The sequence below is a fragment of the Alexandromys fortis genome, unplaced genomic scaffold (genome assembly GCF_014885135.2).
Source record: "Alexandromys fortis isolate MF-2015 unplaced genomic scaffold, M_Fortis_MF-2015_v1.1 scaffold_198, whole genome shotgun sequence".
Taxonomy (NCBI): domain Eukaryota; kingdom Metazoa; phylum Chordata; class Mammalia; order Rodentia; family Cricetidae; genus Alexandromys; species Alexandromys fortis.
In genome coordinates, this window is record NW_026068111.1 from 2,517,259 (window position 1) to 2,535,796 (window position 18,538).

The following is an 18,538-nucleotide window of genomic DNA, read 5'->3' on the forward strand; positions in this document are numbered from 1 at the left end:
CTTTATACTGACCACAATAAAGACAATGACAGCAAAATGAATATGTAAATTTTAAAGAATATATTTTAATTTAAAAGAAATTTTTAAAACACTTTAGTTATCTTTATCTAAAGATAAATATTCTACATATGAAAAATATTTAGAAATATTTAGCTTATGGGATTTTATATTTATATAAACAGAATAAAATTATAAAAGTAAAAATTTATTCATAAAGGCCTAGTAAAAAGTTATCGACATCCACATGAAAGGAGCCTGTGCTGGATAGCATCAAGCACGCAAACAAGCGCCTCTTCTCAGTCTTCTGTGACCCCTCCATTCCCAATCCTGTCTATTGTGTGCTGGGGGTTTTCAAGCATTCTCTGAGCAGTTTCAACAGGCCATGCCCCCTGGTGGATATGTTTGCAAGCCTTTTTAAGGGTGTGCCAAGCCAAGCTCTGGAGCTGTGCTATAAAATGGCAATGCATGTATGCTTGTTGTTACTCCCCTAGGGAACTCAGCAAAATCCAATTTTTTTTTAAAGATAAAAACACATAAATTAGACAGAGACCTACATCGGAGCACCGGAATGAGCTCCCAAGGTCCAAATGAGGAGCAGAAGGAGGGAGAACATGAGCAAGGAAGTCAGGACAGCAAGGGGTGCACCCACCCACTGAACAGTGGGGCTGATCTATTGGGAGCTCACCAAGGCCAGCTGGACTGCGACTGAAAAATCATGGGATAAAACCAGGCTCTCTGAACATGGCGGACAATGAGGGCTGATGAGAAGCCAAGGACAATGGCACTGGGTTTTGATCCTACTTCACGTACTGGCCTTGTGGGAGCCTAGCCAGTTTGGATGTTCACCTTCCTAGACCTGGATGGAGGGGGGAGGACCTTGGACTTTCTACAGGGCAGGGAACCCTGACTGCTCTTCGGACTGGAGAGGGAGAGGGAGAGGAGTGGGGGGAGGGGGGGATGGGAGGCTGGGAGGAGGCAGAAAAAATTTTTTTTTCAAAAAAAAAAAACACATAAAGACATTAGAAGAAGAAACAAACAGAAAGGGACTAACATGTGAATTCTGGATAAATGATAACTGCAAGAGAGAAAGCTGAGCTGACACCTCATGACATTGGCCAAGGAAGACAGAGCAAGTCACTGTGGGCTATGGACCAGGAAAAAACAGTAACTGACTTGGGAAGAAAAAAGTAAAACTAAGATCTGGAAGGCAGATTTAAGGTACATGAAGTCCAAAATGCTAGACTCTCTGAACACACACATGACCCACACCTCAGGAGAAGAGTGCCTGCTTACAGTGGTGTGCAGGGCTCTTGAGGTGGGAGCATCTGAAATGTTACATCATTAGGGAAACAGCAGACTCCTCTTTGAGGCCTCCAGCTTGGTTCCCAGAACACAAATGAAGATCAGACTCTCTCGTAGGGTACTGATTAACACAAAAAACTGCTACTTGAAGACTGTTCTAGAGAAAAGTCAATCAATCAAAACCCTACCTCATACACAAGGAATATTTGGCAGTGGGGGTGAGGTATGTGTGTGTGTTAACCTGAGTGTCATTGTCAGTGCAAGTGTGGACAGGTGTGCATAGGTGCCCATAGTCTGACAGGTGTCCTTCCGCCACTGCTCTCCAACTTTATTTTTTCAGTCAGGTTCTCTACCAAACCTGAAACTCCTAAGAGTCAGCTAAGTCCGTTACTTTAATGATCCATCTGTCTCCACCAAACCCTTCCCTCCAGTGAAGAGGTCACAGGAATATACCATAACCGCTGCCTTTTTATTCAGGTTCTGGGAATCTGAACTCAAGTCCTATGAGGCAATATCACCAGCCCAAGACTTACACCAGTGCTTAAAATTGTAAACAGCCAAAAATCAACACCTAGTAGAAAACATTTTGAAGATCAAGTTAAAAACTAGTACCATTAAAAAAAAAATCCTTTAATCCTGCACACAGAGCTCTTTCAGAGGACCTGAGTTTGGTTCTAGTATCCACATCAGGCAACCTAACAACCTTCTGTAACTCAAGCTTCAGGGGAATCTGATGCATCTGAGGGCAACTGCCTTTATGTGCATACCTACATATAGACACATACGCCTACACATAACTAAAAATAATAAACCTTAAAAGAAAAAAGTTTCTATTGGCAATAATAGAGAAAATGCACAAACAAAACCAAGTATCGAGTAATCTAAAAGAGAACAGGAAACTGAGATGGGGAGCAGAGAAAAAAAAGTAAATGCTAAGCCTTAATACCAAATTATTAATACTTACACTAAATGTAAACAGTCCAAATACAACTGAGAGAAATTGTCAGAATGGATTAAAAAGGGAAGTGTTATGCTGTATACAAGAAAAGCACTTTATTATGCTATAATTACCACAGATGTTAGGAATGGAAAAACACACCCGGCAAACATTAAACAAGAAACCTATGTAGAATCAGGAATAAAAGAAAAAGTTATATGATCATGTGATTCAGCAAAGCACAGCACTTTATCTGAAAAATAAGCCTCAAAATACACGAAACAAAAACTAACAGAAGTGAGGAAGATACGAGCACGGTCACATTCTACCTGGAGAGTTCACTCTTCTCTCCACACTGAACACGAATGAGCAGCTGCAGAGCAGAACATCACCATACACATGCGACTGCATTTGTACAGCGCTTTTTACCAAACAGCAAACGCATTCTTCTCCAGGGCAAAGCACTCAGGAAGATGGAGCACAACCTAGTCATAATGCCAGTCTCACTGTACTCTAAAACCTCCTATCAAATACACATTCCATAACCACAAAGAATAAAACTAGAAATCAGCATCAGAAAAAAACCCTCCCAACATTTAAAATTAAACACTGCTAATTCTGTGATTCATAAACTTTTTCTGTAAAAGCCATAATGTACTTCCTTTAGATTTTGAGAGCTGTTCTTGATCTCTAGCTCATATTATTCTCCCTCCCCGACACACACAATTCTTTCATTAATTAGCTTACATTCATAGATAAAAGCTGGGGTCAACCAGATGTGGCCCAAAGGCCTGTCCTCCCCAACCTAAATGATCAGTGCGTCAATGAGCACATCCCATGACTCAGGAAAATCTATTCAATGGACAATGAAAAGACAATGTGTCGAAACAGCACAGCACTAAGGCAGTGCCTAAGTCAAAATGCCAGCACCTACAGTTGAGAATGCGCACCACAAAAAATAAAGCAAACCCAGAACAGCAGTAGAATTTTAATAAGCAAAGGTGAGAGAATCACAGTAATAAAGCCAAAGGCTGGGTCCTAAGATCAACAAGATCAATATGCCCCTCAGTCTCACCAGTAATGAAGCTTTGGAGACTTAAGATAGATAGTTAGAAACTGTTAGTATCTACCAATTGGGTATCAATGGCATTTAACACTTACCTGTGACAGAAAATGTGTACTGATACATCATTAATCTCCTAGGAAATAAATAAAACTAATACCTGCCCATTTGAGGACCACTACATCTAGATATACAAAAGAGCAAGAAAATGCATGATAGCAAAAACAAAGTTAGAAAGGGAACTGTCACCCAAATACATTTAAAAGAAATGAGGACTTAATGCTATAAACAAATCTATTAGATGAATTTAAGAACTTAGGTAAAAACCAAGCAATTCTTTAAAAGTCAGAAAATATTAAACTCTCCCTGGGGAAAATGATAGTCTAAGCAGTGTAATACCTAGTAAAGAATTTTAGTTTGTAGTCTCTGCCTTCAGGTGACTTTATTGGTATATGTTACCAAATATTTACAGTACTAATTCTATGCCTTATCTTACAACATTTCCCAAATCACCCCATCAATCAACAAATCATTAACAAAACATGCCCAGTAATGTACAAAAATAATATAACCATATTAACCATAATAATAAGACCAAATATGGATCATTCAAAGAAAGAAAATCAGCAATATAACCTATCATACTGACAAACCAAACACAAAAGCATATCAACATAGCAGAAAGAATGCATCACAAGATTCAAGACCTATTCATTATTTTTTAAAAACTCACAAATTAGAAATAAACTTCCCTAATATGATAGAAAGTACTAATTTACGATAATAACTTTTTTAAAAAAAATTTACAGGGCTGGAGAGATGGCTCAGAGGTTAAGAGCACTGCCTGCTCTTCCAAAGGTCCTGAGTTCAATTCCCAGCAACTGCATGGTGGCTCACAACCATCTGTAATGAGGTCTGGTGCCCTCTTCTGGCCTTCAGGCATATACACAGACAGAATATTGTATACATAATAAATAAATGAATAAATAAATATTTTAAAAAAATTTACAACCAACACAACCTCTTGAAGTTAAAAACCAAATGCCTTCCTTGGCAAAAAAATAAAAGGCCAAGATGCCCACTCTTAGCCAGTTATAAGATCAGGACTCCTGCTCCATCCCTTACTCAAAGTCCTACCCAGTGCAGTAAAAAAAAGAAACAGAGGCACAAATATGGAAAATTGTAGGGATAAGTCCAGCCCCTTAGGGGGCGTGTTCGCCTTGGGCTAATGCCTGGTCTACAAGAGCTAGTTCCAGGACAGGCTCCAAAGGAAAATGAGTTAAAACACGTCCCTTTTTATAAGACACAGTGTCTACGTCCAAAGTCCCAGGGCATTTATTTCAAAGAATTTCACAAAAGTGACAAGGGCTTACGGGTCACATGGTATAACATGAACTAAACAGGCTTTAAACAGTCTAGAATATCCTAAATACCGAGTAGGGTATACACACTTGGAAGATTTAGCAGAGTTAAGATGTCAATTCTTCCTAAACTGATGCACAGAATTAAAGCAATTCCAGTCAAATATACCCAAGATTTGTTATAGATAGAAACGAGCTGTTTCTAAAATGTAGATGGAAAGACAAAGAAACTGAAACAACCTAGTCAAATTTCAGAAAAGACAAACTAGAGCTTATGAAGTCTTGGGTTTGGATCCAGCAAAGCACAAATGCTGATTCACAGTGCCTTATTTTAAGGCATACTATAAAATTACAGCAATTAAAACATGGATGGACATGGGCCAAAGAAACAAAACAAATGGTCTAGAAAAATGAACTATACAAAAAGAGTCAATAACCAATACTTCACTTTTTAATAATTTTAATGAGATACAGCTTACGTAACATTATTTATCCACTTAAGTGTATAACTTAAGGTTTTAGATATATCTATCTATCTATCTATATATATATATGCGTCTGGGGCTGTGCAGGCATCATTACACAGGCACATTTTCACATTCACTGTTTGTTCTTCCTCATATCTTCCTATCCCTATGCTAACTCACTTCCTATCTTATAAATCTGTCATACTAAACACTGCACAGAAAGGAGGGGTCCCACTGGTTTCTCTCCTTTGGAAGAATACTTTCAAGACATGGTTCTTTCATAATACTTTCACAGTACTTTTACCATAATACTTTCAAGACATATCAAACTGCATTCTACTTCATGGAAACAATCCATTTTATCTATTTCTTAGCTGATACTTGATTTGTTTCCACTTTGAGCTACTATGGATAATGTTATCACTAGGGTCTACAGTGTTTTTGTGTGGTTGTACATATTTATTTCATTTGCATGCAATACTATCTCTGCTAAATCCCGTGGTAATCCAGTGCTGAAAAATTTTTGAAAAATTCTAATTTTCTAATATATACCAGTTTACATTCTTGCTAGTAGCATACAAAGGTTCTAAATTTTCCACATTTTTGTTACTATATGTTTTTTATTCTAACCATCCTGATAGAGCACTTCCAGTGGCTTCAAGCTACCAATTTATTTTGACAAGGTACAAAGTCACTTTATGGAGAAAGAATGCTATTTTCAAATACAATGTTGAAACAATTATGCATTCAGTCGTGAGAAAAGTGAACCTTGACTTAAACCATATACCTAAAGCAAAATTAACTTAAAACATGAGCAAAGTCATAGGTACTAAAGGTAGGCGAAGAACTCTTAGATATGATAGCAAAGACAGAAAGAACCTAAGAGGGAAAAGCAACAAACTGGACTTCAAAATTAAAAACTGTTCTGGAAAAACACCATCAACAAAGAACAAAAAGGTAAGACAGAAAAAAAAAGCAAATCATATATTCCAAACAAGATACATATTCAACATGTATAACAAACTCTCAAAAGCTTTTCAAGTTTTGGAAAAACACAATCCCTTGGGGGTGATTAAGAGCACTTGCTGTTTTCCAGAGTAACCAGGTTTGATTCCCAGCACCCACATGGAAGCTCCAACTCTATGCCCACTTCTGGCCTCTGTGGTAATGGCCCATATGTTATATACAAACTTACATGCAAGAAATACTTATACAGATGAAAAAAATCAATCTAAAAAAATTTAATAAATTAAAAAAAATACATACAACCCCAATTTTTAAATGTGGCTAAAAACTTTACCAGATAAGAGGCTACGGACTGTATCACCAGTCCCTGAGGAGATGCAACTCTAATTCCCTTCTCTCTCAAGTAGCGAGCAAAAGCTCTGAGGCTCTCACCACTGCCAGTAGAGAGGGAAAGGTTCTGCTGTTTCCTTCTATCCTACAGAAACATTCTGGGAAAGTCTGGTAATTTCTGAAAACCTGAACACACAACCCACTATGGGACCCAGCACAACAAGGAAGAGCTGTGTGCAGGTTAGAGTCTACATATGGCATTCTCCAGCAACTCCATTCACACTTGCTCCAAGTCTCCTTCCAAAGCACCAAGAAGAAAACCTATGTGTGAATATCAGAGGCTGCTTGGCAACAAACCTAAATGAAGAACTCTGATACAAACAATTCAAAGCATTAGAGCAGGCGAAAAAGCCAATCTCCAAAGAGACAGGAATCCATTTGCAAAACATTCTAGAAAAATGCAAATTAACAGCTACAGAGAATAAATCAGTGATTGCCAAGCCTTAAAAACTGGTATGGGGGGGGCTGGAGAAATGGCTCAGAGGTTGAGAGCGCTGGCTGCTATTCCAAAGGACCTGAGTTCGGTTCCCAGCAACCACGTGGTGGCTCACAACCATCTGTGATGAGATCTGGTGCCCTCTTTCTGGCATGTGGGCATACATGCCAACAGCACATTGTATGCCTAATAAATAAATAAATCTTAAAAAAAAAAAAAAGAAACTGGCATAGGGTGAGTGCATACGCAAGTGAGCATGAGGGAGTATGCGGTATGATCCTGATGCATCCTGACTCCAGTGTGTTCTATGTACACTCACAGTGGTGATGCACATGTCGTAACTCACAGAATAGCATACCAAACAAAACTCTAAAAGAATATGAAAAGATGGTATGTTCTTATCAAATGGCAAACAATTAAGGTCAGCACAAAGGGAGGGTGCTGAACTTGTCCTCTTCCCACAGCCACTGTCTCTGAGCTGTGACTATCAAGTCCACTTTACTACTCACTATGACTCCCTTCTGGGGAGTGGGAAGGGGGACAAAAACTGAAAAGCCACCCAGCCTCAATCCATCACAGGCCTGTATCAAGAGGACAAGCTGTAACTTCCATATGCCAAGACCTCTGTCCAAACCTTGCTATTACCTGGTCAACAATGAAGCAGCTGATTGTATGTTTAACATTTCTTTTGCTTTAAGAAAACCAGGGTAGTGGTCCCACTCACCTACAGTCCTGCATCACAATTCCAGCTACCCACCACCAAATATGAAATGAAAAACTCCAGAAATTAACAATTCATAAATGTTAAATTGCATGCAGGCCGAGAGGTGTGTTGAAATCTCATACTTAGCAGGCCACCCAAGCTACCAAGCCTCCCTCTATACAGAACACTCAGTTGTCGCCCAGCCTGCTTGGTTATCAGCTCAAATGGCACAGGATAGCTTTGTTAAGGCACATTTGTCTTAATAATGACTCAGAAAATAAGAATAGTGATGCCACATAGTAGAAAGGCCACAAAGGATCCATAAAGAGATTCAGTTAAGAAAATAATGTTTCCACTTTAAATATGGAAGAAAAAGAATGATATGCTAAAGTTGCTAAGATCTAAAAGCGAAACTGCAAAAAAAAAAAAAAAAAAAGAAAAAACCCACATTGTTCCAGAGCCACACCTCCAACTGGGCAAACTGCATCCACCACTCAGGCTAAAAGCCCAGTCAAGATGGAAGGTTTCCAGTGGGGAGGGCCAGGGACTGGATCACATGCACCTTTTATTATTAAGTGTCAAGTTTAGCAATACACCTAAACATTTTCTTCAGCTATTATAAATTACCCTAAAACTGTGGATAAAAACCTCTGAATCCTCTTATCCTATTAGATGCTATGCAGTTAAATATGTGCCCTGACAATTAGATAAATATCTATCCTATGTCACATAATCAGTCACTTTCCAAACTTATATGGAACTGGGAAGTGATTTATCAAAAAAAAAAAAAAGATGTTTCTTTCCTCTAGAGCTCCAGTCTAACAATCATTAACTGATATTGAAGATTTCTTCACTGATTTGAAAATCAAAGTGAACAAGCTTTTCCAGACTCCAGGTTGACTTTCTATGAGCAGAGACACCAGTCAACAAGGAAAGCCTCAGAGTGAGAAAAGCATCTCCCTAAGAGCCATGCCCACCACCACCTAACTAGTGGACATGACTAATTTTAACAAGCGAAACCCAAAGACTATCAACTGATAGAAATTATATATAGGTCCAACAATAGGATTCTGGTTAGTGTCATAAAAGATTAAAATATAAACCAATTACAAATTTGGACTTGATTTGCTATTAGTCTCAAACCATAGTTTCCAGAATTTTACAGAATAAATGAGTTATCCAACTAATACGCACTCCTGGGTTAGTGAAATTATTTCAGATTTAGAAAAAGTCAGCTGTATTTGGTGTGACCTCACTTATACAGAACAGTCCTCCAAAATTCCTCTTCAAACATACATTTACTAGAAGGTTGAAAGCAGGATATATCAATTTATATAAGCTATTATAAAAATAAAAACAGATTAGAAATTAAATAAGCCTACTGTCAGAATGCAACCAAGCCAGAGCTCAAAGGCCATCTGTGCAGTACGCAAAATAGAACAAGAAACTGGGTAAGCAAAAGCAAAGTGGCCTTACAAGATGAGGCAAGACCTCAAGCTACCTACAAGATGCTCTCCACATCTGGTCTCTTCAATAAAATAAAACTGAGATATCCTACAAATCAAAACTTCCTAACTTTTATAGAAAGGAATTTCTCTGATTTCATGAGAAAGAAAATAAATTTCTCCTGGGTCCCAAAAGTATTAAGAGCAGAGGGCACGCCAATCACAAGTATAAAATATCCCCAACTCCTGTCACAAGGTCTATCCACAGAACAATGTAACGCCTGTGGTTCACACAGCATACTTGTGGAAACACGGCAAGTGGGAAGGACTTCCAATCTGCATTATTTCATGCTTTCCCTGAGATTACCTATAATCCAGAATAGCACATCTGGGCTAGCAAATCTGAAAATTGCTTGGGTCACAGTCCCCAGCTCTGGAGCCTACGAACGGACGCAAACATAACGGAGAACGTCTGCACAAGAGGTACCTACGTTCTTTCCGGTGCTCAACTAAACCCACAGCCTGCTTTGCAGAGCACTTTGCAAACCAGTTGTCCCCAAGTAAAACAGTAACTTCATTAGTGTGGACAAGTCTTCCTGGCATGAAGGCAAGAGGGCCAAATGGTACCTATTGGTCAAAAAAGAAAGAGAAAGGCAAAAATTTTAAGCATACATTTTAAAAAATATTTAGCATAAGAAACCGTACATTACTGAATTCTTACCTATGCACTGAGAAAAATAAAATGTCAATTTCACAGAAATTTAACATTATATTGAAATTTTACCAGGAAAATCTATAGAAAATTGTATTAGATTGATAAATCCATGTTAAAACAGGAAAATAAATCCACAGCATATTTCCATGACAGCTATTAGAGAAAGTAGTGCTGTCTCTGAATGATTATACATTTCATTAATTCTAAAGTCTAAATGAAACCAAAATAGTAACGAAAACTACTGCCAGTATAACTAAAACTATGTTTTCAAGGGAGGAATTAACAGTTTTATTGCATCTACCTACTCACACTTAATCTAGTACAACAGAATAAATCCTCATAAAGCACACTGATACAATGGAGGCTGCAGCCAAAGGCTCAGGACCAACTGTATGACATGAGGAAGGTCATTCAAAAAGAAACTATGTTATTTAACTCATGTTAAAATGTATAAATAAATGTTCTGGGTTTTATTTCTGTGAGTTACCAGGCATTATGGCTTGTTCTTACTCTGGATAACAGAAAATAACTGAATGTCATATTCCTATCATAACTGGAATTTATATATAAAAAGATATTTACAGGGGCTGGAGAGATGGCTCAGTGGTTAAGAGCATTGCCTGCTCTTCCAAAGGTCCTGAGTTCAATTCCCAGCAACCACATGGTTGCTCACAACCATCTATAATGAAGTCTGGTGCCCTCTGCTGGCCTCCAGGCATACACACAGACAACATTGTATACATAATAAATAAATAAATATTTTAAAAAAATATTTACATGCCAAACCTGTCAGATTTTTGCTAATATGCCATTACATTATATCACAATAATTATATACAAACTATTATTTTTGTTTTAAGGCCTAACAAAGCAAACCTTCCTTGCTATTGTCACCTCTGACAGTGTATCAACTGACAGTTTGTGAACGGACACACACAGCAAGGGCATATCCTATCATTTTGCCATTAGACTGTCTACAACGAACATTATGTGACTCTAAAAGGAACACAGAGAGCATACCATGACGTCGTAGGATAACTTGTCAGGCAAGGTCCTCAGTCTCTCTTGAAGAGCACTATAGTCACTGTCTACTTTCTCCCTGATGAGGAAAACACCAAACACAAAATGAGTACACAAACCAGCAACAGCCAACAGTCATGTTGGCTTTGTCCAGCAGTTTATACCACTATAAAACGAGTTTAGGAGTCCATCGATGGCATTGTTCACCTATAAATTCACTCAGAAATAAAATTCACTTTGAAACAGAATACTCACATCTTGAGAATTAGCTTCATTAGTAGAAGATGGCCTAGTCTAAATAAAATGCAAAAATTAAGGAAATGCAAAGGAGAGAGCCAGGAACTCAAACTGAGAAGAAACATCATACAGCTTCCAAGTGAATAAACAGATTACAGTAGAGACTGTGAGTACAAGACAGCACCAGGTACTTCAGTCCTCATCAGAAAAGTTAAGCTCAACTAGTCATACAAATGCAAATAAGGTAAGAAATCTGACCAAGGGCAGAAAAAAAATTAGGCAACAGTAATGTAGAAAGCACTTCAATTAGTGTCTGAAATCTGTTTCATGGTCTATCAAAACAGAGCTATTAGCCAGGCATGGTGCCAACATGCCTGTGACCCCAACACTAGGAAGTAAGAGGCAGGAGAAAGATCAGAAGTTCTAGGTCATTCTTGTCTTTATAGTGAGTTCAAGGCCCATCTACTGGATTACATGAGATTCTGACTCAACGAAAATAAGGAGAAGGGGAGTAGGACATCCATTTAAACAATCCTAAGATTTGACTCAATGTAACTCTATTGGAGCAGAGAACAGCATGTATCTAAACTGCTCCTCCATAGGACTTCAGTCTACTGGGTGTCAATCACCCCTCTTCCTAAGACCAAGCACTCACCTATGCTGAGATGACACTTCTTTGGAGGCCAAGTTTCCTAAGGACTCTTTGCTAAGATGGAAGCCACACACATCTAGAGCACTGAACTATTCTGACTATTCTATTAAAAGATGGCAAAAACAATAAGCTCATCAAGTAGGCAAGTAATTTAAATGAACACATACTGTCAGACTAAAATTCATCCTAAGTATCATGTAATTACCTAGATAACAAAAATGACTCTACTACAAGTAACAGAATTGGCATCAGTTTACTTCTTAGCTCCACTACACCAATAGCAGCATATTGAATAAAAACTATCCACTCAGTCTCAAGGTTTGGGGAATTTCACGAATGTTACTATTTATCCTGAAAATACTCCTACAGGAATGTCACTCAACATTTTTTTCTTATACAAGATAACACAAAGAAAACAGAAAATCAGCACTGGAGAAAGCAGATCTCCTATGTCCTGTTGAGGTAGACACCCTCACTCTTCATCTTATTCTCTCATACAAAATCTCCTTTTCCAATGTCCTATATAAACTCTCCACAAATTCTTATCCGTAAACAAACACAAAATGTCTATCATGGTATTTCTTTTGTGCATGTATGTGTGAGGGAGTCCACGGCACATGCGTAAGCTGGAGATCAACACTGGGAGTCTTCTGCAATCATTTTCCACCTTACATCTGGGACAAGATCTCACCAATTCAACTATAACGACTGGATAGCAAGCTCCAGGGATCTTCCTGCCTTTGCCTTCCCAGCGCTGGGGTTGTTACACAACCATCTTCTCTATGTGGTGCTGGAAATCAGAACTCAGATCTTCCTGACTGTACAGCAAGCACTTTACTGACAACCATCTTCCTAGATCCTATTATTATATTTCATAAGGAAATAAATTACCCTTTTGGGTACATTTTTATATGACAAAATGCCAAAAATCCTTCACGTATGGGACTATGTACCGGGGCCATGGTCTATGGCTTTAAAGTCAAACCAAAGAGTGAATCCCAGCTCTCCTACTTCACTTACACAAACTAACCTTGGCCTCAGCTTCTTCATCCATGTTAAAACTGGAAAAATGCCTATTCACAGGTTCAAGAGCATAAAACATAATTTTCAGAAAAGATTATTAAGTACTAAGGTAAGATCCCACTTAACAGGCATTCAACTGGATAGTGTGACTTACTGAACAGTAACAGGATAACTGAATGTCAGCATTCAGAGGCTTTGGAAACAGGGTCAATATGAGCAACAAAGAGGATGATGTGAAACAGTGCCAACATATCACAGATGCTCATTAATCTATGGAATACTAACAGCCCCTGTGATTCAGACTGAGACTGTGTAAAAGCTCAAGGACTATCCATCCACTATCTAAAGCTTCTGATTAGGTCCAATTAAAGTTAGCATTCAGCATGTCTTACATTGGTAATCATACCTAGAAAAGAGAACTTTAAAAAAGAAATCTCATGTGCCCTCAGAGAACAGAAAGTTCAACCAAGGTAATGTCAGCAATCAGTATTTCCAAATGAACACTCAGCTTTAACCTTCATTAATAATTCTCTCTAGAACAAAAAATGTGAACAAATTAAAGAACAGTTTAAGATTAGAGTTGCTATTTCTACATTTTTAGTTATTTTCTAAAGACAGAAAAAGAAAAGTGAAAGATGATTTAAAATATAGCAATGTAGAAATACTTTTTGAAGGAAGACCAGCTATGTATCTTGAAGAAAGACCTGAAGATCATTCTGGTCAAAACATCCAGAACCAAGCACTTAACCAAAACACGATCTCCACGGCCCTCTAATACACAAGACTAATAGTCCCTTTAAAACATCACGAGCCTGTGCAGCAGCAAAGTTCATCTCCGTGTGTTGAACCCATCTCACATTCACATCTGTGTATGTATATATACACATATATATTTTTTAATTAGAGGGAAATTTGCCTACAGGGTATGCAGTGCCCAACAAGGAAAGAAGGGAGAATCAGATCCACTGGGGCTAGGAGTTACAAGTGGTTGTAAACTACCACATGTGTTTTGGGAGCTGAACCCAAGTCCTCTACAAGAGTAATATAGACTCTTAATTGTTAAGCCATAAAAACACAAGTTTACTTTTTTTTTCTTCGAGACAGAGTTTCTCTGTGAAACAGTTCTGGCTGTCCGGAAACTCACTTTGTAGACCATGCTGGCCTTCAACTCACAGAGATCTGCCTGCCTCTAAGTTCTGAGTGCTGGGGTTAAAAGTGTTAAGTCACCATACCTGGCTTTAAATTTTTATTTTATTCATTCATTCTCATTCATTCATTCATTTTGTTTTTTCAAGACAGGATTTCTCTGTAGCTTTGTAGCCTGTCCTGAAACTAGCTCTTGTAAACCAGCCTGGCCTCGAACTGACAGAGATCCGCCTGCCTCTGCCTCCTGAGTGCTGGGATTAAAGGCGTGCACCACCACCGCCATGTAAGATTTTATTTTTTGTAAGAATATTTAGCTTACATGTACATCTGTGTACTACATGCATGCTAGTACCCTCAGAAGTCAGAAGAGGACATTGGAGTCCCTGGAACTGGTTATAGATAGTTGTGAGCCACCATGTGGGTGCCAGAGATTGAGACTGAATCCTCTACAGGAGCAACAAGTGCTCTAAACCATTGTGCCATCTCTCAAGCCCCAATACAAATTGTCTTAAGAACTAATGTTAAAGATTGGAGAAAGTTAGCAGCCGCAGTGAAGGCATAGAACACTTCTATAAATAGCCCTAACCTTAAAGCATTAAGATCAGGACAGATCCTATGGGAAATATTTATTTTCATAGAAGTGTAACAAGTCTGAGAGAGCAAGCTAAATGAGGTATGCGAGTGAATATTTAAAGTGAAGTATGCCAATGACTTGTTCTGAAATACCTCAGGAAGAAATGAATTAATGAGTAAGACATGGCTGGTGTATAATCAAGGCTCAGTCCAACTCTTCTGTGCAACTGAATACTCCTGTAACAGACTATTTAAAGGAGTACAGGAGAGCACGAAAATATGTTTTTAATCTTTCTCTTAATGGGAAAAACACTTTTGCAAAAAGAAGTAAGCTCTACATCCCTTGTTCCAGCAAGTGATAGGCTCTCATCTCCATCTTTAAAGGGAAGAAACGAAATCTCTGCTTAGAAGAGCAGAATCTTCCAAATGTACTTAAGCAGGAAGACATAACTGGCAGATAATACTAACACTAAACTGTCTTTTTGAAGGGGGTCTCCTATCGCTCTTCCCCTTTACCTAACCTGCTAAACAAACAAAGCAGTGAACACCACGAGACGCTTAAAAGCAAAGGACTTTGCATTAGTGCAAACATGCAGGTTATTATCAGCAGCCAAGAAACAAATATCTGTTGTTTCTAAGAAACGATGAGACCCAAAGCTTCTGAAACACACAGGACTCAACAGCAGCTATTTTTAGTTCATTATCACTACTTCAGAACTATCCTATAAACATCTAAGAAAGCCTACTTTGGATCCAATTCACTAGATATTCACTCACTCCTCTGCAACTGAGCCTTGGGCCACATCACAGAGGCCATCACTCAAATCTAGCAGGCCTTTCTAAAATTTGCAATCCATCTGCATTAAAGCGCCACTGGCTTGAAGGGTCCCTGGGCCACCTCCAGAATTAGGAAAGTTCAGTTCAGGCATAGATACAGGCAGAGATTCTCTCTCATTGCTACAGCAAGAAATAACAACTGTCTTCAGTGTCCTCTTAAGTCTAAGGAAGGTTTTAAGTTACATGACCTTAATATGAACATTCTTGAAGGAAGGACAATTCTTTTCTGTGAACTGGTGGGGAAAGGAACGCTCCTCATTCACAATTTAAAAGTATTTGTATAAAATCAGTGGCATCGTTACCTTTTTTCCTAAATAGTCACAGCAAAATATTCAGAGACTTCACTTAATTCGGTAAATTAAAATCTACCTTTAAAAAAATTAAAGGTAAAATGGAGACATGTTCCTTTTTATAACTGCATCACACCGAAGAGCTCACTTCATCAGAATATGCTGATGACTTAACACATGTTTCTTATGTTTTATTAGTCACCAGAAAACAATAAAAATAATCTAAAGATAAAAAAGATAACCTCGGGCTGGAGAGGTGGCTCAGAGGTTAACAGCACTAGCTGTTCTTCCAGAGGTACTGAGTTCAATTCCTAGCACTCATATGGTGGCTCACAATCATCTGTAATAAGATCTGATGCCCTCTTCTGGAGTGCAGACATACATGCAGGCAGAACATATACTAAATAAATAAAAAATCTTTTTTAGAAAAAGATAACCTATAATTTTACATTAGCTTAGCAAACTATTGAGAGGCAGATCTAACTACCACTCCAATAGACTTCATCCACTTAATTCCACACAGTAGCTACCACACAAGAGACACACGGTGAAGCTAGAAGGACAATATGCTCCCATGTTCTCTCTACAGCCAACCACATGGACATGTCACCCGAAATTTGTCAGCCATCTTTAAAGGCCTGTTTCTTCATTTATAATTAATATTTTGCTCTAAATATAATCATATTTAGCTGGAGAGATGGCTCAGTGGTTAAGAGCATTGCCTGCTCTTCCAAAAGTCCTGAGTTCAATTCCCAGCAACCACATGGTGGCTCACAACCATCTGTAATGAAGTCTGGTGCCCTCTTCTGGCCTGCAGACATACACACAGACAGAATATTATATACATAATAAATATTAAAAATAAATAAATAAATAAATATAATCATATGTGAATTAAAAGTAGAAGGGGAGTTCTAAAATTACACAAAAGTGCACTGATTTTTGAAAAAAATCCCCAAGTTGTCAAGTTCAGCTAACTTTATGATATTGGGACTTGACATGGGTGTTGGGAACAGAACCTGTACTCTGCAAGAGTAGGAAATTCTCATACCTCCTGACCCATCTCTCCAGGCCTCACACCTGGAGATTTTTAAATAATACTGTAAACTCAGAGAGAAAATCTTCCGAAACATAAGTCTGCCATTTTTATCCCCAGAAACTAATTTTCTTACATCCAAAAATATGACACAAAAGCTTGGATACTACTAAAATAATTTCAAATTGTAATTAGAAATCATTAAAGAAAAAGAAAACAAAAATTTCTAACCTGACCTCTACAGCACAAATAAACACATAACTAACTACTAATCTTAAAGTAATAAAATAAAATGTGGCCGGGTGGTGGTGGCAAACGCCTTTAATCTCAGCACTCAGGAGGCAGAGGCAGGTGGATCTCTGTGAGTTTAAGGCCAGCCTGGTCTACAGAGCGAGTTCCAGGACAGCCAGGCCAGTTACACTGAGAAACCCTGCCCCGAAAAACCAAATGAATGAATGAATGGTTAAGTAAATAAGTGAAGTGAAATGTTTTTAAAATACTGGGAAAAAAATAGTTTCAGCTATAAGTAAATTTCTTTACTATTTTATTACAACTTTCTATAATAACTAAGCATGTACTCACCTTATAGTCAGAAGAAAAATTAAAAACTAATTCAGCATAGGAAAGCTGGATCAGATGGCTCAGTGGTTAAGAGTACTTACTGCTCTTGCACAGGATCTAGGTTCAGTTCCTAGCATCCATGTCAGGAGACCCAAAACCACCTGAACTCCAGTCCAGAAGGTCCAAGGCCTTCTTCTGGCCTTCAAAGGTACCAGCAGGAGGTGCACATATGTAAGTGTAAGCACTTACACAAAAATAATCTGCTCTGAAACACTACATACAAAAATCCTCAAACATAACCCCCAATCTAGGGGAAGGTGGTGTTTGATGTTTGATAATGACAAAAACAAAAAGGAACCTACAAAAACAGAGAAAGAGATCTGGACCCACTGTACTTCCTCTTCCTCCTCACTATCCCTAAGGAGCCATTCCGTGGTAACTGCCCAACTTCAAAAGCAAAAGCAGGTGAAATGTCCAGATAATGTTATGACTGCTCTCTGATTCACTCAAGTGGGGGGAGGCAAAAACAGAAGGTTCTATACAAAGCAGTGACCAAAAACATAATCTATTAAATAGAAACACTGAATAATAAAGTCACTGTTATGAATAAGTATTTCTACAAGTATGCAGACTACACAAAATAAAGTAAATTTCATATACTCTCATATGAAGGTTGTAGAAAAACACTTTCAAGTATTCACAGGAATTGTTAGGAGGAAATATTCAGTGAATGCCAGATATGGTGGCCTACACTTATAATCTTAGCACTTGGGAAGCTGAGGCAGGAGGATGACTGGGACTCTGGGAGCAAACTGGGTTCCACAGTAAAGTCCCACTCCACCCTGAGATACCAAAACTGTGGGAAAAAAAGGTGTTTATGGGACAAATTCTTCTCTCAACAGCATCAGACAGACAGATATGCTCTCTACATTTGTATGTATGTATATGTGTGTATGTATATATGTATGTATGTGTATGTATGTATGTGTGCATAAGATAGAAGCATACATGTGTGTATGCATTTTCCTGTCCTAATAGTAAAGAGGAGTTTTCAGAAAGGCTTAGGATTTTACCTATTCACATATGTGTTTCTACTTCCAACTAAATACTATGACCATAAACTATAACAAAAACTAGTATCCCCAAATAGTAATTTTTATCCAGTTTTTTAAAAGTAACAAATATCAAGCATTTGTTTTACAATTTCTCTCTCAAAACTCATATGCTCAAGTGTTTTCAAGTTCATCAAATTTAAGCTACTCTTTGCAATACTAAACACATGCACAAATAAAATACTGTATTTTCATTTTAAGTTGGCTCTGTGTAATTTAATACTAGATTTCTTCACTACCTAAGATCCTCTTATAAGCCTTAAAGA

General features: G+C 38.1%; 1 protein-coding gene across 1 annotated transcript in view; it reads right to left on the minus strand.

Annotated features, from left to right (window-relative positions):
- Nucleotides 1–18,538, minus strand: part of Uri1 (URI1 prefoldin like chaperone) — a 56,920-nt gene that overhangs the window by 12,321 nt on the left and 26,061 nt on the right. The window contains exons 3-4 of the mRNA XM_050124507.1: nucleotides 10,806–10,884; nucleotides 9,562–9,697 (exon numbers count right to left, since the gene is read on the minus strand). Coding sequence (XP_049980464.1) covers nucleotides 9,562–9,697; nucleotides 10,806–10,884 — 215 coding nt within the window. The remainder of the gene's footprint in view (nucleotides 1–9,561; nucleotides 9,698–10,805; nucleotides 10,885–18,538) is intronic.